The sequence below is a fragment of the Anguilla anguilla genome, chromosome 14 (genome assembly GCF_013347855.1).
Source record: "Anguilla anguilla isolate fAngAng1 chromosome 14, fAngAng1.pri, whole genome shotgun sequence".
Lineage (NCBI taxonomy): Eukaryota > Metazoa > Chordata > Actinopteri > Anguilliformes > Anguillidae > Anguilla > Anguilla anguilla.
Genome location: NC_049214.1, coordinates 19,683,009 through 19,707,089, shown reverse-complemented (window position 1 = coordinate 19,707,089; position 24,081 = coordinate 19,683,009). Strand labels below are relative to the sequence as shown.

Sequence of the window (24,081 nt, the reverse complement as noted above, 5' to 3'; positions counted from 1 at the left end):
GCCTACTGTCCCTCCTGACAGCGCGCAGCCAGGCCCCGTACCGGCAGGCCCAGGCCCAGGCAGGGGTCAGGAGGGCAGCGGAGCCCGGCTCCTGCAGCACACGTGATCCCTGCTGACAGAGAGGCGCAGTCAAACGCTGGGCGTGTGCCGGCGGGCGGGGCGGAGAGGGTGCCGCTCCGCTTCCTGTGCAGACGCCGTCGATCTGGAGATAACCACGGCCCCGCGCCGCTCCGGAGTTGTTTGAGAAAACAGCTCTTTTGCCTTCCCTGTCGCTCCCTCCCTCTTCCCCTCATCCCGCTCCCACCCCCCGCTCCCCCCCCCCCCCCCCATACATCTCCTCCCACTGGTAATAGGCCAATAGTGCATCTGTAACCAAGGCAACTGGCGCCCCTGGTTTACAGCCAGACATGGAATTTGAGTGTCACCTCTCAGGTTGATTTAATGGCGGATGCAGGCGCTTGAGAGCACGGAGCACTTTTTGAATGTCATGTCTTTGAAACGGACGCCTTCACCTGCAAAAGACTTGTATTTCTTTTTTTTTTTTTCCTCCTGCTGATTTTGTCTGACCGTGTCATGCGCTGTCTGGGGAAATTGCAGGCTGCCAGCCCTGCTCTGTAAAGACTGAAGGGGAGGGGAAGGTTGTATGCGCAGCCTTGCCTGCAGATGAACGCCGGGGACGGGGGTCTGTAATTTGTCTCGCGCGTCTCGCGCTGCGGCGCCCAGCCGAGCAGATTGCGCGGCGGCTGTGACGGGGAGACGCTCGCCAGGCGCGAGACTCCTCTTTGACTGTGACACTGCTGGCACGGCCCTCCTCGTCAGCGCTGTGAGTCACAGCCGTTTCTACCCACAAATCCTTCATTTCCTGTGTGGGAATGACGGGGAGGAAAGGGCTCGTCTCCTACGCAGACACTTCCCCAAAGCTAAGCATTAGCATTATGTTCTGATTGCAGGAACTCATCCAGGGCTCTGGCTATCTTCCACTAATACACAATTTTGCACACAAATGCCTGCAAGACATAGTGATGACACACCAAACTATGTTTTAGGATCAGATTACTATTCATATGTTACACATTATGCCGTTGGCTAGTGGTTTTGACAGGAGTAAAGGTACAAGATAGAGGCCCAAAATTTGGTTGTCAGAAAATGTGACAGCTCCAGTTAGGCAGTATGCTGGCTTTATACCACAATATGAAGGGAAACCCAAAGATTTAAATGGGGTGGGCCTAATCTGCCAACTTCAGTTACAGTTAAGGAAGTCCACACTTCTAATGTTTGCACGAATCCCACTAAATCTGTGCATCAGCCAAATAAACGTTTTAATGAAAGTTTGTGAGCTTTGTTTTTTGCTCCATTGACACCGAAATACCCCGCATTATATGGGACAGTCCTCTGCTTTGACTTTTTGCTTTGCATCCCTCAAGGATACATGCTGTCCCTTATTTGAAATAAAATAGCAAAATTCTATATTCTAATTCCAAATTCTTTTCCATACAGTAAGCATTGTTATCAGCTCCAGCCATTGTCCAAAGTTGCACTGGGCTGCAGGCATCCTCCCTCTCGTGAGAGAGGCAATTGCACAGTCAAATATGGTGAAAGCCTAATTGAGCTAGCAAGCTATATAGATGGATTTTGATATAGCTTGCCAGCTATATAGATAGATTCTGGTCTGCGAGATGGATGGAGCTAGCATCTGTTAAATGCATAAATGTGACGTACTGTAAGTGACCAGATGGCCATTACATTACATTATAGGCATTTAGCTGACGCTCTTATCCAGAGCGACTTACAACAGTGTAACCAAACTCAGGATCAAGTCCACTTAAGTCCATTGAATAAAATGTAGATAAAAAGCCTTTACTATAGTAGCATACAGTAAGGAGACACAAGATAGTCTGAACCAAAAAATTTTTTTTTTTTTTTTTTTTTTTTTTTTTTTTTTAAATAGTTATGGGAGAGGGTTTAGGGAAGAGGAGAGAGGTATACAGAGAAGAGGTGCGTCTTGAGTTTCCGTTTGAAGGTGCTCAGACACTCTGCTGTTCTGACCTCCACTGGAAGATCGTTCCACCATCGTGGGGCCAGAACTGCAAAGAGTCGAGACCTTGTTGCTGCTCGTGTAGGGGGAGGAATCAGCCGCCCTGTAGTAGCCGATCGGAGCGATCTGGCCGGCTTGTAGGGTCTGATCATCTTCTGCAGATAACCAGGAGCTGACCCCTTGACTGCTTGGAAAGCAAGCACCAGTGTCTTAAACCGGATGCGAGCTTGCACTGGTAGCCAGTGGAGGGAGATGAGGAGGGGAGTGACGTGGGAGTCACGAGGGGGCCATTTGTACAGGTCATCCATCTACAGTAGGAAATAATTTGATAAATTACAGGGAGTAGCACCTTTGGAAGAACAAACATTCTTTTTAAATATTTATGGTGACATAGGCTCTGCAAATGCCGTGAATTATGCCTATTTGGTTCATAATGAACAGTACATAAATGACACATCTGAATTTGGCAACATTTTTCAGTTTTTACTGTTAAGACCGTATACTTTACACTATGGAATTTTTCAGGACAGGTATGGTGGTGTAAAAACCTGGATGCCGCCTAACCCTAGACTTATTTCTTACGTAGTTCATATGTGATTATTTTGATGTGCAGGTACATACAGATCCACTCTAAAATCAGGACTTGAGCGTGCTCTGAGTGTGACACCAGTCAGAATGAGTCCAGTACTTTTAAAGGTGAGGAGCAGTGATCAATAGGCACTGCGGGAACATGCAGACTGTTTCAGTCAGAGTGAATAGAAGCGCACTTCTGGCTCTACGGAGAAGGGGCCTGATGCAGGCCAACTGGCAGCGCTCTTCTGAGAGCACAAAGCCAACAGCCAGTCAGTATCCCTGCATGTGGGCTGCACTGCCACTCAGACAAGGGACAGAACAGATAGGTAAAAAGTGAAGGTCCATTAAGATTGGATAAAATCATTCTGTGGCGTAAATGCGGTATCTGTGAAATTAGGTGTTGCAAAATCTCTGTGGCATTGTTATAGTTGCAGAACCTCTGGTAAAAATAAAGGTTGGGTGTCCTTTTCATTGGGTGTGACAAAACGGGATTAGCAAAATTGATCAGGTGCTTTGAAGTCCAATACAGTTAATTTTTTGTAATAAGTGTGCATGGTGATGCTACTCTTTTTGACTTTGATTCATATTTGCTGATAACCCCCCCAGAATCCCCTTTGTTGCTGAAACAGTGAATGTCTTTAAAATTTTAATTCATTCGCACCCTGAAAACACATTTTGATTTATTTCTCTGTTGTGTCTTTATGGGCAGCTGAACATTCAGCATTTTTGCCAGAAGTGCATTGCAGTACACTGTGACCTTGTATATTTTTAACTTCATGCATTTCCTGTAATGATTGAGCCGAGCATTCTACTCTGTTAACATCGAAGAAAAGGCAATAGTTGTAAAGGTGGGAGTTTTGTTCATGAGCAGTTCTGTGTTTGTAGGTAATATTCTTTCTCAAAGATGGATGGCTTTCCTCGCTGACGTGGGAATTCTGCTTGGTATACTGGTGTTTGCACTTCAGGATGTTGATTGTATTTCATATTTATTTATTGTGACAGAAAGCCTGCCGGAGCAGAGATGCAGAACTGCAGGGACTCTGTGATGGGAGTCGTGCGTTTCTCTCTCTCTCTCTCTCTCCGCTCAGAGCCCTGTCACTTCATGAATAATGGACTGCTCTGACGTTCCTTTTCATCTGTGTGCTTGGTTAACAGGTGGCAGTTTGATTGGCAGGCTCATCAGGGAACATGGCTGTTCGTCTGCACAGCCATCGGGCCTCGTAATTTCCTGCCATTTCGCATCTCAGCGTGAGAACGCCAGACAGCCCAGACCGATGCCTCTCCTCGTTCTGTTCCCACAGGTCTTCCCGCCCCTGTCGACTGAAGCCGAAATCGCGCACACCAAAAAGCTCTTCCGTCGCAGGAGGAACGACCGTCGGTGAGTAGCGCTGCTCGCTGCCGCAGCCAGGAATAAACGCACTCCCGTTTCCTCACGGAGAGCAGAGAATGTGGGAACGAAAACACGTTCTCGCCCTCCTCTGGAACCGAGCGCGAATGGAACAGCGTTCAGATTACACTGCCTCACACAACTCCGAGGCTCTGGGTTCTCGTCCTTTGCCAAAAGAACATCAAACCTGGAATGCTGGCTCCAGAGTTATAGAATGTGAAGGGGGGGGGCAAGAGGGGGGGGGGGGGCCCACAAGTTTTTACTGTGTATTCCCTGAAGTCGTTTTACTGCTAGACTTGGTGGGCTCAGGAGAGCAACGATCCTTTCATCCAAAGTACAACATGACTCCATACGTGAGCCTTCTTTCATTAACTGTTCATATTTTCATGTTAAAATTCCCAGTAAATGCCTGTTTTTTTATTTGATTTTTCAAAATTTCTTTCCTGTATGACATCGTTGGAAACTTCTCTCCAGTTGCTAAGTAACAACTTAAAAGAAAATATTTAGGGCTCTGTCAGTGAAAATATGGTAACTTCAGTCAGAATTAAACCTTTTTTTCTTTCTTTTTTAAAGGCACAACAAAATTGGTTCCCAGACATTTTGTGCAATATTAAGCAAAATGTTACTGGCCTAAAAGAGAAAGGCTGAAAGAAAGGCACAGTTTTGAATTAAGCCATTGTCTATTGTTTATACAGTACCTATGATTAGAATTATCTTAAGGATTCATGAGAAAAAGCTTCAGTTAGTAGACTGGGTTAGATTTACAGGTAAATTGATACACCTTTCATTTCTCCCTCAGCAAGATTTTGCCTGTGGTTTTGCATTTTAAAGTGAGTTTCTGCCAAACCCAGTGTATTTTTTCAGTTTCACTGCACCCAAACAATTTAAAAACATGACACGGCTTATGAAATAGTCCCCTTTTCTTCTCTCTGACTTCTTTCTATATATCTGGGTTCCTCCGAAGATTTATTCCCATCGGGGAGTTTCTCCTTCCCAGTGGGGAGTTTTTTGGGGGTTCAGGCTCGGTCTTGCCCAATTTTTCCTGTTTTCCTGTGAAGCGACTTTACGACAGTGTCTCTGTAAAAAGCGCCACGCAAATAAAACTGCGCAGCATTTCATTTCTCATGCTTGTTTGGCTGGGATTTAATCGACATCTGTCCTTAATTTAACAATTAAAAGGGGGAAAAAAAATGTTTTTCTTCAGCAATCAGAGTTCAGCAATCGCTAAAACAATTTTAACCAGCTGAGGTTGTGAGGGAAAAAAGGCTTGCATTCCCTTGTACGCTAAAGTTGAGGGCAAGTGTTGACTGAATACAGGCCTTTCTCTCTACCTCTTACCTCCCCACCCCCACCCCCCCTCTTTCTCACTCAGCCAGAAGTGATTTCCAAAATATACTTGTGAAATGATAGCCTTCCCTGCGCAGAAAAGCGCCTCGGTGCTGAGAGGGTCCTGTGGGTGTGCTGAGGGCTGGCTCTGAGAGGGCCCCTCCAGCCCGGGCTGTCTAATTACTCCAGCCACAGGCCCGGGAGTGACTCCAGGTTCAGCCAAGGGGCGGGTCCTCAAACCAGGCCCTTCATTACTCAGGCCTGCAGCCCTGCAGTTCCCTTCCCAAACATTCACACTTCAAACGGCCCGGCCCTGCCCCGAACCCCCTTCCCCGCGCTGGGAAACTCATTTTCCTCCCTCTTTTTCGGGCGGTGGGGGGGGGGAGGGGGGAGGCGGCGATGGCGGCGTTGAGGGTGCTTCACACTTCAGGCTGGGCTCTTGTTCCGTAGCTCGGAGCTCGGCACGCGGTCCTGTGCGTTGCCTTACGTTGCATTTGCGCAGCATCACAGTGCGAAACGTGCATCGTGGCCCATGCCGCCAAGCCAACCCGCTGCCATTCCGTGAATGAAGGTACAGGAGGAGTATTAATTGTACTGCTGTTCAGCTCTGGGGTAGGTAAAGAGAGCCGTACCTGCAGTGGAAAGAAAAGAAGGAATTGTGCAGCGGCAAACGCACATTGACCCTCCTCTGTGGGCGCGGGGACGTCGGAGCCCGGCGGAGTGTCCGTGCGGCGTGCGGCGTGGAGCCCGCGGGCGCTCCTCTCTCAGCGCTCATGATTTAATCATCCCAGTCCTTTCATGTCGTCCTCACCGCTGTAAGGCAGGCCTCAGCGGGGGGTTTGACCTTCTCCCACCTCCCAAACGGTGGAAAGAGCCCGCGACTTCACATCACTCCCTTCCACCCCCCGTCCCGTCCCCCCCGTCTCCCCCGTCCCCTGACCGTCGTGAGGCACCCTGATTCTGAGGAACTGCAGACTGAACAGAATTTGGGTTGGGGTCATCTTTGGTGGAGTTATTAGAAATTGGCTGCCTTATCTGCAGCTAATAAATAATGCAGCTGATGTTCCGCGGAGCAGCACTCTGAATTTGACTGAATCCGCGCCGCGCCGCGCCGCGCCGCGCCGAGCTCTTCCTCTGAGCGCTCCTGGCGGATAGCAGCTGCGTGCTCAGCATTTTAAAGGCGCCCTGACAGAAGGTGCTCTCGCCCGACGCTTCGCGCTCCGGCTTGGCAGCCGTGCCGCCTCTGCTGCTGGCATCGCGGGCACTGCAGTCCCGCTCGTCAGGGCTGCTGGCTAAAGCAAAGCTCTTATCCTGGCAGGACACCTTGCGCTGGAGTCAAACTTTTGTGGGTCGGCGTCATCCTCGAAAACTTTTGAGGGAAAGTTTGGCTGATAACTGGGTGTGCTTAGCAGGCACCCTGGTTGAGGGCATCTTGCGGTGAATATTTTTATACTTCTCAAAGTTTCCTGTGTATTCTGGAAACACCATTTATGCAGTGTAGTCTTTAATTCACTTAGTTTGCACAAGGGTACCCCACTGAGAACTGCAGTTTCTCATCTTGCGTTAAAACCTATGCATTATGGCCTGTACATGTAAAAGATAGCACTTAGAATAGGTTTGTTCTCGGTTGTAGATTTCATGGTGGCGTGTCACTTCCTGTTTCATCCAGCCTCTTCAAGTTTTACATTGACTATAGGAAACTGAATGAATGGCAAAGGTTAGGTAAAAATTCTCAAGTCCTTAAAAAGGTGAAAAGTCCAAAAGCTTGCAAGCTATAACATGATGTGGCACTAGACACATAAAAGAACCATACTATACTAAAGCTATAATGATTAACATATTTAGCAGAACAATTAATGGAGTCAAGCTGTTAGTCAAAAAACTGTTTTCAAAAGAAGTTAATGGGGTTTCTTTATACATATTAAATGCATAATTTGTTCACCATAGAGAAATATGTCCAACAAAGAGTCTTTTTAAAAAAAAAAAAAATCAAAAAGGCAGTTTCATGTAATGAAATCATAAACATCTGGTATCAACATTTGGTTTCCCCCGCAAAATCAGGACCGATGACAGCGTAGAGCAATATTGCGCTGGTACGTCGCACGCCGATGGATTTCAATAATTTTGTACATCTCGCAATTTTCGGTCAGACCGCAGGACGGCGATTACAATGGGCTGGACCCCAGAGACACAAAGCGCAAAGAATGGCAGCCTGGGACGGACACCAGCGAGGATGAAACAGCTGTCAGGACGCATCAGGGATAAGAGCACTGAAAGGAGACACGCTTTCCTTCATGATTTAACCGAGACAAATGTTCCTCCAGAAAAAAGTGGATCACCCAGAATTATGTGCGTTTTTAAGATCCGGGCGACGAGTGCAGCGGAACACTGTCCGGGGGGGAAAACATGCCGTACGAAACGCACGCGTTTGCACCGGAATACTGTTCTCAACCGGCCAGACTGCTGAGCCATTCAGAACCGTGCGAGGAGCTGCATCGGGTTTTATTCTAGGTGTATAGAGGCGGAGATGCACATTGCAGCCGTTGTTTGTGTTTTACAGGTGTTTCGTACATTGCTGTAAGCCCTTAATGATTTTTTGAAATGGCTCTCTCTTGTGCGACACGGCAGGAGTCCGATAGACCTCATCCAGTGGTATGGAATTCAGGAAGGCAGAACTCTTGATGAGGCCCACAGTGAACTCCTGTAGCTGGTGAATGCACGTCAAACAATAAAGTTGAACAATATTTCCCAGGTGTAACACACAAAACCAAATGCTGCTTGTCCGTTGTTGCAAATTCAGTCAATGCTGAGAATGGGAAAATTTTTATGTAAGTTCTCCTGCTGCAAACAGCTTGTTTTATCTGTTCTCCTTTTGAGATTCTTAACACATTTAAAACCAGTATTTTCCACCTTCCTATTTGACATATTTTAGTGCATTGCTGCATTGTGGTATACGTGTACTACACTGAGTCTGGCTTGATGAGCGTCGACGGACGCGGTCAACATTGCGCTGTCTGTCGTTCTTTTCACGAGCCTGATTTAGGTCTTTAGTTATCAACATGCTTTTATGCAGGAAGTATGTTGATAACTAAACAGTGCAATAATTAAAGAAGTTTGTCAGAAGGAAGTGATTACTTTGCGGTGAAAAAAAAACTTTGTGTCAATATGGAGCAGTTAGACATGAGAGATGACAGGATTTCTCTGTTGGAAAGCGCAGGTTGACAGGCGTTAGTCGGCAGCTGATCAGACTGTTTGCCTGAAGGGTTTTTGCATGTGCGATCTCTCTGATGGTTAGCAGTGCTAAGTGATGAGGATGTGCAGTGAAAAGGCTGATTTAGCTGCCGCTGTCTGTTTGGCACAGTTTTGCAGTGTCTGAGTGAGAAGCTAGCGTTGTACAGTACCATACCATTACAACTAAATGTTTGCATTTTTAATGATGTTGATGGGGTCCTTGTGAAAATGCCTTTCTTCAGTATATTTAAACATGCACTATAATTGTTTTCAGCTAACTGATGGTAGCTTGTATGTATTTCTTGTTGGACAATATAACTTAATAACAAACTTGCTATTTTATTGCATAACCTTGCTTGCTAGCTACTTCGTAGTACCTGAATACAAACCATAGTTTAGTTATGGCAGGAGTACACATTATTAAAACTATTTGTAAGGTTAAGTGTAAACAATTATGTAATTACTGTAGCTTGCTGAATAGACTGGAGCTCAAAGCTGGTATACTTAGCCAAAACTGAACATTTTAGAACTTTTAAGTTAATTCACCACAGGTTTATAGAATATATGGTGCATTGCAGTGTTCCATAGATATTTTAATATGTCACTACCTAAACCCTAGTTAGTGTTCACGTTTTAGAACTGGTGATGTGAGGAAGGCCTGCTGAGTGGCTCATGCTGCTAAGGCGCTCTTCTGGTGCGTGGAAGGGTCCCGTGGCCCGGCAATGAACATGGCCGCGTGATTGGCTGTTTCCAGCAAAAATGTTTCGTTTCGTGGCGGGAGAACAGAGGAGCTGGCGAAACGTGGCCGCTCTGAGCTGCTGCGCGTACACACGGGCGCGCTCTCGCTCATGCTCGTGCACGAGCTCCTTTCCTCAGCGGTCAAATTCCAGCCCTTCTCCTCGCCGTTCTCCCCCCCCCCCCCCCCCCGACGAGCACTCACAGTGACAGCTTCACATTTTAATTGTTAGATTGAGCTGTCTGGCACGGAGGTGGGAGGAGGAGGTGTATTTATACCGACAAAATATGCCTTCTCCGTGTATCTTTATTAAAAGCCATCTCTCCCCCCCCCCCTTACTGTCCTCGCCTTCTCTGAGAAATGAGGTCTCTGCGCAGCTCTGTGCAGTGGCCATATGGCACTGTGTATTTCAGACAGGCTGGGATAAAAAGCCTTCCGAGCTTCAAAGCCTGAATTAATAAAAATTAACACAAATTAGGCAAGGTTGTGTGTCAGAACAGAATGTGGGCAAAATGCCCATGATAGCAGGTGTCAGTCGACGGCACTATTTCTGAATTAAGGAGTCATACATAAAATTAAAGGGACTCTAACACTTTTAAACTCTCTTTCACTATACGGTACAATATGGCCGAACAACGCCCCATTCCCCCACCGTTCCCTCGGACTACCAGTGACATCTTGTCCTGGCTTTCTCCCACTGACTTGCAGCACATCCTCGGGAGCTTCCTCAGTTCCACTCACATCATCAGCAGTCAGGCATACAGTTCACATGCCATTGCACAAAGGCAATGTTTGAATGTTTCAACAGACACAATGATAGAATTTGGCCATATTAATACAAATATAAGCCATTTTTAGTCAAATAAACAAAAGGTACTCTATTAATCTATTACTGGGATGTAATGTTGGCATGCCGTTTGGAGCATATGCCTGTTGGAGCATGCCCCAGTTTACAGACTCCCAGTGTTTTTGGGCATTGTGCATAGTATGATGCCCAAAAACACTTATTTTGATGCATAGTACATAGCATAGAAATACATAAAATTCTGTTTAAATTGGGTAGAATTTAACATGGACACATTGCTACTTTTGATACGGTGAAAAAGGGAGTTTTGCCCGAAACATTCGTGCGGAAATGAAAATAATTTTATGGAAGTGCGGTCCTTATCTCATTCTTGCATATTTAACATTGGACGAGCACCCAAGTTTACAAGTTTACTATTGAACTGAGTGCATTTCTTTTTCATTATGACATGGACACATTACCCGTTAAAATGAAGAATGCATTATGTACTTTAATCAGTTGGATGTTACCTGATGTGTGTTGTCTTGTAGCAAGATTGCATGTTGATAAATACGAACTCGGTTGCGTATCTGTGATGATGTGTGTATGACATGCATGTCTTATCCTAGTAAGCTTGATTGATTGTGCTTGTGATGCAGCTGAAAGGTTAGATTGTGTTTTAAAGGCTAGCGCAGTTCCATTCAGCACTGCAAATACACACTGTACAGTATGTACTGATCCATTCTGCCCCTCGTCTGGAGACTCACACGCGCTCACATACTCACATATTCTCTCACACACACACACACACACTCACATACACACACACACACACACGCTCACATACTCACATATTCACACACACACACACACACACACGCTCACATACTCACACACACACACACACACACGCGCTCACATACTCACATATTCTCACACACACACACACACACACACACACACTCACATACACACACACACACACGCATACGTTCACACACACACACACACGCGCTCACATACTCACATATTCTCACACACACACACACACACACACTCACATACACACACACACACACACACGCTCACATACTCACATATTCTCACACACACACACACACACACACACACACACTCACATACACACACACACACACACACACACACACGCATACGTTCACACACACACACACGCTCACATACTCACATATTCTCACACACACACACACACACACACATTCACACACACACGTTCACACACACACACACACGTTCACACACACACTCACGTACACACATGTTCACACACACATGCGCACATACACACACACACTCACACTCTCACAAACACACACACTCATGCACCCTCACACACACATACACCCACTCGCATTCACACACAGTACTTTGACACACGCACTCGTACAAGCACACAGTTTTCTCTCTCTCAAACACACACTGAGCTGTACAGACACATGCGTACACACAGTGCTCTCTCTCTCACACACACACACATACAAACACAGTACTCTCTCTCACGCAGACACGCACAGAACCTAGGACACGTGAGCGAGCAGAGACCAGTGAATGCACGCACACCCTGCACATAATGACTGTTCTGTGTTAAAAGGCTTTATTCGCCAGTTTGTTTTAAGTAGGAGCTGCAGTTGAGAGCCAGGAGGGGGAAAAGCTGCTTGGAGAGGCACACATGTGTTTTGAATTTAGCCGACATGTCAACTGGCTTGAAATTAGGCTTGATTTACAGGAATGTGCTTCTTGCTGCCTCTATTCAGGAAACATGTTTCTTTTGTCCCCTTTTAACATTTCAAAAATGATATTTTATTTTCTAGGGTACTTAATTCCTGCTTAACCTTTCTTTGGCTCATGGGTTTCCCCCCCCCCCCCCCTTCCACACAAACCTATGATTGGGATGCTATTTCTGAGCATATTTTTGCATGGTAACCCATGAATCCCACAGAAATACTTTTTGTTGATTGACATGCAACTGCAATTCCAAATTGATGTATAAAGAGTACAGCAAGCAACGACATCCTTATAACTTCCTAAAAAGACCCATAGGGCAGGAGACACAGTCAGTGACATTGCTCATAGCCACACCACACCCTGTGGGGGGGAGGGGGGGGAGTGTTTTTTTCCTCTTAATGTGGGAAAGCGCAAAAGCAACCAGGTTAAGGGCAGTACTGGCTCTGAACGTTGAGCTGCTCGGCCTCCGCGGATGAAGCAACGCAACGCTAAGCGTTTCTGTCCTCTCTCTTCCATGTTTCTCCAGCAGTGTCCGAGGCAGGGATAATCTTAAGTAGAGATTTTTTTTTTGATTTTTAAAAACCCCTTTTATTGGGACATTTTCCAACACAAAAAATTACTATACTTCAAAAATAAAAACAATAGACAAAGAACATAAGGAGAAAGACTATCAAAAAAACTAACCACAGGCAGAAAAGAAAGAGAAAGAGAGTAGAGAGAGAGAGAGAGAGAGAGGAGAGAGAGAGAGAGAGAGAGTGAGTGAGAGTGAGAGTGTGAGAGAGAGTGTGAGAGAGAGAGTGAGAGAGAGAGTGTGAGAGAGAGAGAGAGAGAGAGAGAGAGAGAGAGAGTGAGTGAGTGAGAGTGAGAGTGTGAGAGAGAGTGTGAGAGAGAGAGTGTGAGAGAGAGAGAGAGAGAGAGAGAGAGAGTGAGTGAGAGTGAGAGTGTGAGAGAGAGTGTGAGAGAGAGAGTGTGAGAGAGAGAGAGAGAGCGCGCGCTTGTGTGCTGCGCGTGAGTAATGGAGGCTAAATGTGAGCGCTGCTTTGTTTTGTCTGTTTGTTTGCAATGCCGAGTAATTACGCCACTGCACGCACTGCCTGGGCGTTAATCATTTTCAGGATTGCTTATGTGTTGGGGCGTCCCCGAAGGGGGTGGGGGGTGGGGGCGCAGCAGATACTGTTTCCGGGGAGGAAGTCATCTGTTTTTTCTGGGTGATGGATGAAGGTGCTGAGGGAGGGATCGGGAGAGATGGCGAAAGTGCCTGAGCAGGCTGCTGTCATACAGAGGCTCCACAGCGCACTGCTCACCAGTGAGAAGAGCCACTGGGACAAGCTAATCACACCACACACACGTTATTTTTCATTAAATTATTCATACATATATATTTAAATGGGTTTATATTATATATGAATAATTTCATTTCACCAAATGTTTTATGCAAAAGTGGCAAGACTGCTTTCTCTAGATATTGGTGTGTATTGCTATGATGTGGGTATTATGGAGCCCTTGTAGACCAAATAATCCACTGAACATGCACACATGCAGTTCCTCTACATTTATAGCGGAGTTTCATGCGCCGAACTGTGAATTATCATGAATGAAAAAATCCACGCAAGAGTGAACCACTTAAAAATGTGTGCGTTTCATTTCATCTTCTCAATACTTGAGTCACTTACTCTTCATGTGTGCACTCTCTTTCTCCCTCCCTTACTCTTTCCAAAAGGATCTGATGTTTGTTTGCTTGAATGGAGCTGGTAAGAGCTAGAGTACACATTCGTTAAATGAGCATTTGGCATCCACAGTCTGGGGATCTCCGGATTGTTCTGCACACGCGTGTTGCTGATCATGAGGCTGATTTTATATTTTGTATTTTAAGCCCTGTTTGCACTCTGCTGGAACAAGGGACCTGTGCAGGATAAAAGCCATTGATTGGTGGAGACGCAGTCAGGGGATTGGATAGGTGAACATAAAGGAGTGTTCTCTGTCACTGATCTCTCTAGTCTGAGCCATATATTCTGCATATTTTGGATGGGTTTGCTGTTGGACTGTATCTAAGCCAAATAATTATGCTTAATGTTTACTGTGCATTGCATCTTTCTCTGCTCTGTTGAAAGCATGGGACCAAATGTGAGAGGAACTAAATGCAGGTAGGGGTTTATAATGAATCTGCATCAGGAGTCAAGGTATGGAGTTGGCAGCAGTGACATGTGCACACCTAGGGTTTGGATCATCTGTTTTCAATCTCCACAATTCCCTTACAAGTCTGGACCATGGCTACCTCAAGTGCTTCCTGCAGAAGGCTCGACCGTGGCTACCTCAAATGCTTCCCACCCATCAACAGATGTCTGTGTGTTAAAACATAATGGAGTTTGAATTTAAAGAATCTGCACCTGAAATTGATTTGGGTTATTCCTCATTGACATACATACTTACCCTAAAGTCCAAAGCCTAAACATAAAGTATTCTGAACAACAGCAGATGATAAAGTAGCAATTGCAGTGGAAGTGTACTCTTTGTACTGATTACACATGAGCTGCAAAAAAGACGGAAGTTATCAGCTACAGAGTTTTAGAAGTACTGTAAAAGAGAACAAGTGTACAAGTGTGCATGTTCAACCATGTTAGCTAGCCAAGGAATTTATCTTTTATTTTGAGCACTTTGAACGACCATCTTGACTGTTGGTGTTTCCTCTGGGAGGTGCAATCGGATGTACAACACCGGCAGGAAACCTGTCATACAACCCTGGGCTGTCATCACCACGGCAACATCCATTGTGTCACCTCATTCCACTCTAGACTGCCTGCCGTAGTGTTCCAGTAGAAGTCTGTAGCCGTTTGCTTGTGTTTTTTGTGTTATCCCCTCCTCTTCCCACGCTGGCCCCTGGCCCCACTGCTGTGCCTTGTGTCCGTCCCTCTCCCTGTCACCCCTCATTCAGACCCGCGCACTCTCATGCTTTTAGACCCGCCCATCTCTCCCCGGACCAGCTAACCGTGATGCTGCCCGCCGATGGGACGCGGATAGTCACCAGGTCAGTCAAACCATCGCAAAGCGGGGAGGTCACGGGTTGGTCAACCGCTATGGCTTTGGGATGCTTTTACCCGTATAGGTTTTCCAGCTTATTTCCATTGTAAACGTGCCACCAGTAGGGTGCCATTTTATTGGGAAAAAATGGCATCCATCCTGGTTTTGTGTTGGCTTCTTAAACAGCAGGAAAATCTATTTGGGTCGGCACCCCATGGACATGGTTTGGGCTTTTCGTTTGGCTCCTTGGTACGTGGGCCCACTTTCCGGCTCTTCTTTCTGGTGTCTTTGGTGGTATTTTGTGGAGTGAAGCTTACTGAGTTTGACACTTGGGTGTGACAAAATTCAGCAAGTGTTAAGTCTCCACAGGATGTCACTGCACAGGAATCGGGAGGCTTTTCAAGCTGGGTTTCGTCCAATGAGATGGAGATGTTAAATCTCAAGGGATATTCAGAAATGAAGGCCATGCTCTAGTCTATCATGTTCTGTATTTCAAACATGATGTGTTTCACACTGTGCATCTTTCACACCGTCTCATGCTTTTTCTGAAGCGTCTGCACTCACTGCCCGTTCCTCTGGTTGGTTTCAGGCTAATTCTTCACAAGTGTTGGTGGGCGTAATTGAAAATTCCCACTCTTTGATTCCAGTAAAAAGATTCAAATTGCGCTGACCACCATGCCCGCTGGGGTTACACTGACAGTGAAATTAAAGACGGGGGAAGCTGATTTCGTGCTCCGCAGGGCTGTCAACCGTTCTGTTTGTTGGACCAACACGCCATATTACTGGATCTGTTATGCCTCAGCTAGCCAGAAGGTATCAATTGATGTGACACAAAGAAAAATGGAAGGTGATGAGTTCCACACATGTTAGCTGCGTATATATGTGACAACATCGTTTTTGCCCTTTGAAAAGGAAGCCATTTCAGAACAAGAATAGACACGTCAAAGATCTGAGGAAAACATTCTAAAATTGTCGAGAAATATCTCATCCATGATTACCACTGTCACACTGTCAACAATTTTCCACACTTTTAAAAATAATTGTATTTTTTAACAATACAGTATATAGAGCAACTGGCACATAAATATGTTTTGAAGTATGTGTAGCATGTAGCTTACCCAGTTCATCAGGTGTCTTGTTTCAGCATGTAGTTATCATATGTTATTTATCATCAGTGAAAGAAATCTTTCAGTATCACTGTTATGGTCTAGTAGTGCTTCATGGCTACTCAATATTGATGGGGATTTAAAGTGGTTGTGTGTGTTGGTGAATGATGGCCTTTGCTATCTGTTCTGAAATGGCAGTGGTAGGACTGATACTACTGGGACACTGCAGTGGTCCTCAGTCAGCTTAGTGTAAGATGTCTAGATTGCTTACCCTCTTCATGATGGCACTAATTTGGGATCAATGTTTGCTGGTGTTGGACTAAAGCATATTATTCGACCAGATGTTGCAAAGTGATTCAAGCCTTTTCACAATTACCTAGCGTTTCCTCCTTTACCCACCTGTATGCCTCCCCTACCTGTGCCACATCATTTTGTATGTATTCTCCACTGTGCCAGTGTATAAGAGGATGGAAGCCCATGCTATAATTTTTGTTCTCTTAGAAGGTATTACATCAGACATGACATTGTGCCAGGCCAAATGTGATGGGCTCTGGTCCATTTTTACAGTTTAAGGGCATGGTATTTTTGGCATTGAGGGAACAGGAAACCATTTTGTTTATGATGCAATTTGTGAAAGATCCAAGTATGAAGCAGCAAGCATCTCCAATGAGGCAAGGTTATTGCTGCTATTACTCATTTCAAAAGGCCCAGTGAAACTTAATGTGTAAGTCCTGAGGTAAAACCATCATAGTTACAGTGATAACACGTCCTCAGTTTTCAATGGTTCGGTTTAGGGACCCAACACTTTCCGTTGACTCAAGACTTATAAATTCATATGGTTGCAATGCTCCATTTGAAAGGAGTTAATGTTCTAGAACTTTCATGCAGCCGCTACTCAGCCCTCCTATAATTTTGGGTTTAGTCTCTACTTTGCTGGTTAGGTATGGACACATCCTGAGCACGCAATGCTGAGGCAGTTTAGTGTCCATTAGCCAGGATCCAGTCTTTCCTATCTAATAGCTCCTTAGCAAATCTGGATGTAACTGAGGCCTTTGATAACCTTATAATTTCCTTTTGAGGCACCCTATGGCAATTTATTGCATGCATTTCCAGATGAATAAACCTTGAGTGATTGTCATCTGGACAGTATGCCATCATATTATTCTGTCTTGACTTCTGAAACTATGATGGTATGCCTGACAAAGAGTTTTCCAGAACTAAAAGTTGCGTTGCACCTCTAAACTTGTTTGGGGACCACTTATTGTAGGGAGGGAACGTGAGACGAAGACCAAGCGGACAGGCTAACACTCATGCTTTTATTGCATACAGTGCAGCAGGGCACCTAAATTTAAAGTGTAATTCACTTTTTTTTTTTTTAAATAGGGCCAAATGTCAGCATTGTTCTCACACTGAAGAACTCTACAGAGTGCAGTTATATTATTTTTCAGTTGCTCCTTTAAATATCAGAGCACTAATATTCCTCTTGGGATCCAACCTGTGCCTTTGTTGAGCATTTGTGGAGTTATTGTTGACCTGACAAGAAGAAAATAATTATCTTTATTAAGTTGCTGGGGTCACAGTTTGTTTTTCCAGGAGACCATCTTGTTGGCTGTTCTGCCCACATTTAGAGACTGAGAGTGTTGTATTGTGTTGTTTTTTGATCTTTTGCCTGGTAATTACCTATTTTTCTCACTCATGGTTAATGAGTGATACACTGTTGCGTTTAATTAACTTGAAACAAAAGTTGCAGGTTAACAGCTGATCCCAGCTATGGAATCGCTTTCTTCCACCTCCACAAGTTCTCTCTCACATGCTGTCGGAGTTGGCCCCCGTCTGCCAGCCAGACCAAATCATTAGCACTCCCCGTTCTTCGTACGTTTCAAAAATAGCAAACGCGTGGAGAGCGGCAGTCTCTTCTCATTCCTTCTGCGTCTTATCTCCGCTGCTTGGGCCTCTGTTTGACCCGTGGATGCCTGTGGGGAGTGTGCTGAACCCATTTTCAGCAGTCATGTGGAGGGCACCTCAGCCGCCGGGGGTGGGGGTTCTCTGGAGACGGGCACTGAACTGCCCCCCATCCTCCCTGGGAGAGGGAAACGGGAAGGACAGACGCCGCGTACGCCGTCAGGGCAGCGATGCCGCGGGGGTGACTGCAGTGCCAAAATTAAATACCTGACAAATGCTCGTCTCCCCAGACGTGCCCCGCACACTGTCCTAACTCTGGCAGTATGGAGCCAGCATGTACAGTGCTCCGGGATTCACCCCCAGACATGCCCCGCACACTGTCCTAACTCTGGCAGTGTGGAGCCACCGTGTACAGTGCTCCGGGATTCACCCCCAGACATGCCCCGCACACTGTCCTAACTCTGGCAGTGTGGAGCCACCGTGTACAGTGCTCTGGGATTCACCCCCAGACATGCCCCGCACACTATCCTAACTCTGGCAGTGTGGAGCCTCCGTGTACAGTGCTCCGGGATTCACCCCCAGACATGCCCCGCACACTGTCCTAACTCTGGCAGTGTGGAGCCACCGTGTACAGTGCTCCGGGATTCACCCCCAGACATGCCCCGCACACTGTCCTAACTCTGGCAGTGTGGAGCCACCGTGTACAGTGCTCCGGGATTCACCCCCAGACATGCCCCGCACACTGTCCTAACTCTGGCAGTGTGGAGCCACCGTGTACAGTGCTCCGGGATTCACTTTATCCTGCCGTAAAAACAAAAAACTGTACCGCCTCTTCTGTAGTGAAGTGATGAGGAAACACAAAAACCTTTGTATGCGTCACAAACCCATCCAGCTGTAGATTTGTTACTTTAGTTGTGAGATGATCATAACCGCGTCGTATAAACCTGTACAGTTGCTTGTGCTGGAAAACTGTTGCCAGAATAAGCCTGGATTGGTTGTGATGTGTAGTTTTATACTGTACCATTCTGGGTACAGCGATTGTTTAATGCTTAGTCATCACGTGAACAGCTACTTGCGCAATTTATGCCATGCCTGTCATTGCACAATAATGAACTGGCGGTCCCTTTGTTTCAGTTGATTTGGATTGCTCACCATATTTTTGGATTGCATTAAAACCAGCATGCAATGCAATTACCTTCAGACCAGCAAGCTCTGTAGTGTTGCTATATCATTTTAACAGTTTCTTGATAACACTGCAATTGTAGAACATTTGAAATAAAACTGAGTTGTTGTTTTGTCTTGATTTAATTGAATACACCCTTAAAAAGGCTACGTTCATTTGATTGAAACCCACCAATGTATTTCATTTTCTGAGGAATTTGTATTCTTAGTCATTTTTCATTTGAGTCAAAAAATTGACAGAAGATTTCCTGTTGAAAAGAATTCTGTGACAGTATTTGAGCTATTCTTCTGCTGCTAAATGTTACTCAAGTCCAGAGATTGCCTCCTTCACCAGTCCTTACTCTTGATACACTCCCCACACAAGGGTTTCAGTGAAGCCAGCACCTCGTGCTCGCTCTGCGCTGTTCTCTCCTATGGGCCTCATGGCCTATCTGCCTGAGCTGATCCCTTCTGTCATTCAAGTATTTCCCCGCTGAAGGGAAACATGGCTGGGATGCCCCCGTTAAGGTGCATTAAGGGGCTTGTCATGAGCGAGCGGGGGGCGAGAGTGTGTCCCGAAGCATCTGCTCCAAAGATGTTCCCTGAGATAGATAGCCAGCAGTTCAGGAGGTTAACACTCATGAAGCCGCTGAACGACATGGTCGGGGCTTACTGGTCAGACGTCTCACTTTGAGCCTGTCACTGCCAGCCCTTGATTTGCCGGGCTGTGGATTTGAGCAGGGCCCACGGAAGGGGGGAAGGCCTCCAGATCTGCATGTGTGTATTTAGAGAGCGCATTTATTTTGGTCGGCCGGAGAAGGACGCCGTTATCTGCAGCGGGAGCCTCGTGATGCGCTCATGGTTTCAGTGTTGAGGCACAAAGTTTCCACGGCTCAACAGGTTTACTTTGCGCCGACCTCCTGAAAATCCGCACTTTGTTCTGACCGCATCTCCTCAAAGGCTGCCGTTTCTCACCGCCGCTATCACGGTGTGAAAGACACCCGGACGTCTCCTGTTCATACTGCAGCTCCGCCCTTATTTCTGCCTGTTCATACTGCAGCTCCGCCCTTATTTCTGCCTGTTCATACTGCAGCTCCGCCCTTTTTTCTGCCTGTTGGGTTGAGGGTGTAGGATGGAAGCTGGCCTGCCCGTGTGTGCTTTCAGCTCCTGCACTCAGACACGAGAGCGGCTTTGCCCCCGAGGACTCTCAGCCGCCCGGCACATCTATTGTTTGGGGTGCTTTGCAGGGTCACAGAGGGAAGATTTAGATTCCCGTACCCCTCGCCTTTGGCAGCGGTGTGCGGTTTTTATCCAATTGCTGGCTCGATATGAAACTGTGCAATACAAAACAACACACCCACACACATGCAGTGGGATTAGGTTTGCTCATGCTCCGTGCCTCCGAGGGAGGTTGGCGTGGAGAGGACAGATTCTCCTCCGCGGGCCTGGCACGCATTGCTCAGACGTGGCATCACAGTTCTGTCTGATGACGTAAAGCCGGTGGGCTTGCGCACCCTTTCTGTTATAAAAATGGATCAGGTTATTATTTCGGCGCCCTGGGGGATTGCACAGCAAAAGCCCATTAAAATAGACTGGAAAAAATATGGGAAACTGATAAGATTCTAAACTCCTACACTCAACCTGTTGAATTCTCCTTACCTATGTGTAGGCGGCCTGTAGTTGGTATGTTCTATGCACATAGGAGCCTGGGGTTCGGCCTGGCCTGTAGGTGGTATCTTTACACATAGGGTGGCAGGGATTCGGCTGTGCCTATTCCCATGCCAACGTCTCTGTCGTTCTCCCAAATGCAGTTTGTAGAAAGCGTATACTGTACTGTCAAGCGAAGAGGTGCACCTCACAGAACGTGTGTGGCAGGAAAGTTCTGTTCAGGACACATCTCCAGGAGAGAAATTCAACATATAATTTCAGCTTAATTTATTTTGTGGAATGTATTCTTTGCTTCTCCTGAGGAGCTCCTGTGGTGAGTGTTAGCATATGAGCGCTTTACCCAGACAAGAGGCTGGTCTATAAAATCTGCGCAGGGCTTTTCTGGAACCTGAGCGTCAGAATGCTTTACTGTGTTAAACGTGTCACGTTTGGGACAATTAATAAATTTTGTGACCTCCGCGATGTCAAGACAGGCATTTTGGTTTGTGAATCTATAACTGGAATGTAGGCTATTGTAGCTAATAAAATAAATCAAAAAATAATTTTTAAACAAGTTTTAAAATGTGTGCCGCTCTCTTTTGTTAATGCTTTGATCTAGAATATGTATTCTAGCTGTGCATTTTGCCAAAATGCCAAAAAAAAATGGAAAACATTTTTCATGAGAAATGTTCCTTGATCTCTGTGAACTCTTCAGACCAGCGGAAGTAAACTCCACTCTGCAGGAAACCTCAGAAGTATGTTCCCAGCACATTGATTGATTGAAGGAGTTGTTTTAAAAATGATTCAATAAACAATGTTAAATTGACAACATCAACAAACTTTTAAATTTCATTTATATTTGGTCTGTGCTTTTAATTATTTCAGCTTACTTAAAGGACTATTTTGCTAAGGGCATACATGTGCCGGGCTTCGTCCTTAATTCAGGTCAGAGGAACGCACAATTCCCCTCGCTCTCATAAGCTGATGCTGGTTTCCAGGACGAGGCTGGTAACAGGAAATCTCTCAACAAATTTGGTTAATCCTATTTGTGCGTCAGCTGCCACTGAAGCCAGAACGCATGCAGAGAGCTTGAGAGCTTGCGCGTTCGCTTGGCATCCTGCTATTTTTACTAATACACATGGAGACCGCATACTAGCTATATGCTATATAGTATTTCTGACCATTTAGCTTGTGGGGCAAGGAAGTTGCCAAGCTTTCCTGAGGGTTGAGCAGGTGGATGTCGCTGTTTCTTTGTGAGGAGCGTCCGTTGCAAAGCATCGCTGTCATCATGCGGGTAACAGAAGCTCATTGTGATTTCAGGAGACAGCAGCGACTACCTGCAGGAGCCAAGTCCCAGAATCCTCAGCTTCAGCAGCAGCAGCCGTCGCAGCAACAGTCGCAACCGCAGCAACAGCAGCAGCAGCAGCAGCAGCCGCAGCAACAGCAGCCGCAGCACCCTCCAGCCCAGCAGCAGCAGCAGCAGCAGCAGCAGCCCAAACAGCCACAGCCGCCGAACACAGAGCACCCGTCCGGCAACAGCAAGTACGCCCGGGATCATGGCCGACAGTTCCAGGGCCCGGGCCCGCACCCGTCCGGGCGACAGGGCCAAACCCACCACGGCTACAGCCAGAACCGCCGCTGGCACCACAACCAGAAGCAGCCGGCAGCCGCGGGGGGCGAGAAAGGAGCGCCCAGAAACACCAAAGAGACTGAGAATGTGAGGGCCGAGGAGCCTGCCCCCCCGAGGCCGGACCCCGCCCCTGACAAGGCCCGCAGCGAGGGGCCCAAGCCCGGCTCCGCAGCGGAGGACAAGCGCCGGGACAGCAATGCGGAGGGCCCCAGGGTCAGCCTGCTGCAGTCGTCCAAGGAGAGGCTGAGGAGGAGGCTAAAAGAGAAGGTAAAGCTCTTTACTGTCACTCACCATCAGCCTCAGCCTCAGAGAACTGACTTACTGTTAAAGAAAATCATACTCTATCAGCCTCACCCTCAGAGAACTGACTTACTGTTAAAGAAAATCATACTCTATCAGCCTTGTCCTCAGAGAACTGACTTACTGTTAAAGAAAATCATACTCTATCAGCCTTGTCCTCAGAGAACTGACTTACTGTTAAAGAAAATCATACTCTATCAGCCTCACCCTCAGAGAACTGACTTACTGTTAAAGAAAATCATACTCTATCAGCCTTGTCCTCAGAGAACTGACTTACTGTTAAAGAAAATCATACTTTATCAGCCTGACCCTCAGAGAACTGACTTACTGTTAAAGAAAATCATACTCTATCAGCCTCACCCTCAGAGAACTGACTTACTGTTAAAGAAAATCATACTCTATCAGCCTTGTCCTCAGAGAACTGACTTACTGTTAAAGAAAATCATACTCTATCAGCCTCACCCTCAGAGAACTGACTTACTGTTAAAGAAAATCATACTCTGACTTACTGTTAAAGAAAATCATACTCTATCAGCCTTGTCCTCAGAGAACTGACTTACTGTTAAAGAAAATCATACTCTATCAGCCTCACCCTCAGAGAACTGACTTACCGTTAAAGAAAATCATACTCTATCAGCCTCATGCTCAGAGAACTGACTTACTGTTAAAGAAAATCATACTTTATCACCCTGACCCTCAGAGAACTGACTTACTGTTAAAGAAAATCATACTCTATCAGCCTCACCCTCAGAGAACTGACTTACTGTTAAAGAAAATCATACTCTATCAGCCTTGTCCTCAGAGAACTGACTTACTGTTAAAGAAAATCATACTCTATCAGCCTTGTCCTCAGAGAACTGACTTACTGTTAAAGAAAATCATACTCTATCAGCCTCACCCTCAGAGAACTGACTTACTGTTAAAGAAAATCATACTCTATCAGCCTCATGCTCAGAGAACTGACTTACTGTTAAAGAAAATCATACTCTGTCGGCCTCGTTCTCAGAAAACTGGTTTACTTTTAAATGTTGTAGTATCAGATTCATGGAAGGTGTTCTATTCATTCTGGCTAAACAATCCATCAATTTATCATTTAGTCGCTGTTAGTAAATCTTCAATGAGAATAAGTTGGTGAAATTGCAATCTTTGATGAATTTTTTTTTCTTTCTGCTGCGTGTTAAATTTTGTGCTGCTGGTCTCAGCTTAACGCTAATGACAGCTTCCTGCGACTGGCTCATTATCACTTCCCTGTGTTGTCTTTCATTTGTAGCCTGCATTATTCAGAGACGCTGTTCCACAGTGCAGATAACAAGGCCATTTATAAACTCCGACTGACAAAATGTGCTGATCATTAAAACCGGCTTTCTCCTTTCCAGAAACGCGGCAGGGCATCCTGCTGCATGATTAATTAAGCTCTGGAATCTTTTATGTTTTGAGGAGATTTCCATAGTCTGCTTATGTAGTTTGAGCATTTTCGAGTT

At 46.0% G+C, this 24,081-nt stretch overlaps 1 protein-coding gene across 3 annotated transcripts in view; it reads left to right on the top strand.

Annotated features, from left to right (window-relative positions):
* The window catches only part of ctif (CBP80/20-dependent translation initiation factor), a 103,131-nt gene that overhangs the window by 54,040 nt on the left and 25,010 nt on the right, over positions 1-24,081 (top strand). For 2 of the 3 annotated variants that reach the window (XM_035390732.1, XM_035390734.1), the window contains 3 exons: positions 3,910-3,986; positions 14,793-14,861; positions 21,991-22,567. In XM_035390732.1, coding sequence (XP_035246623.1) covers positions 3,910-3,986; positions 14,793-14,861; positions 21,991-22,567 — 723 coding nt within the window. The remainder of the gene's footprint in view (positions 1-3,909; positions 3,987-14,792; positions 14,862-21,990; positions 22,568-24,081) is intronic. The other variant, XM_035390733.1, reaches the window with a different exon arrangement.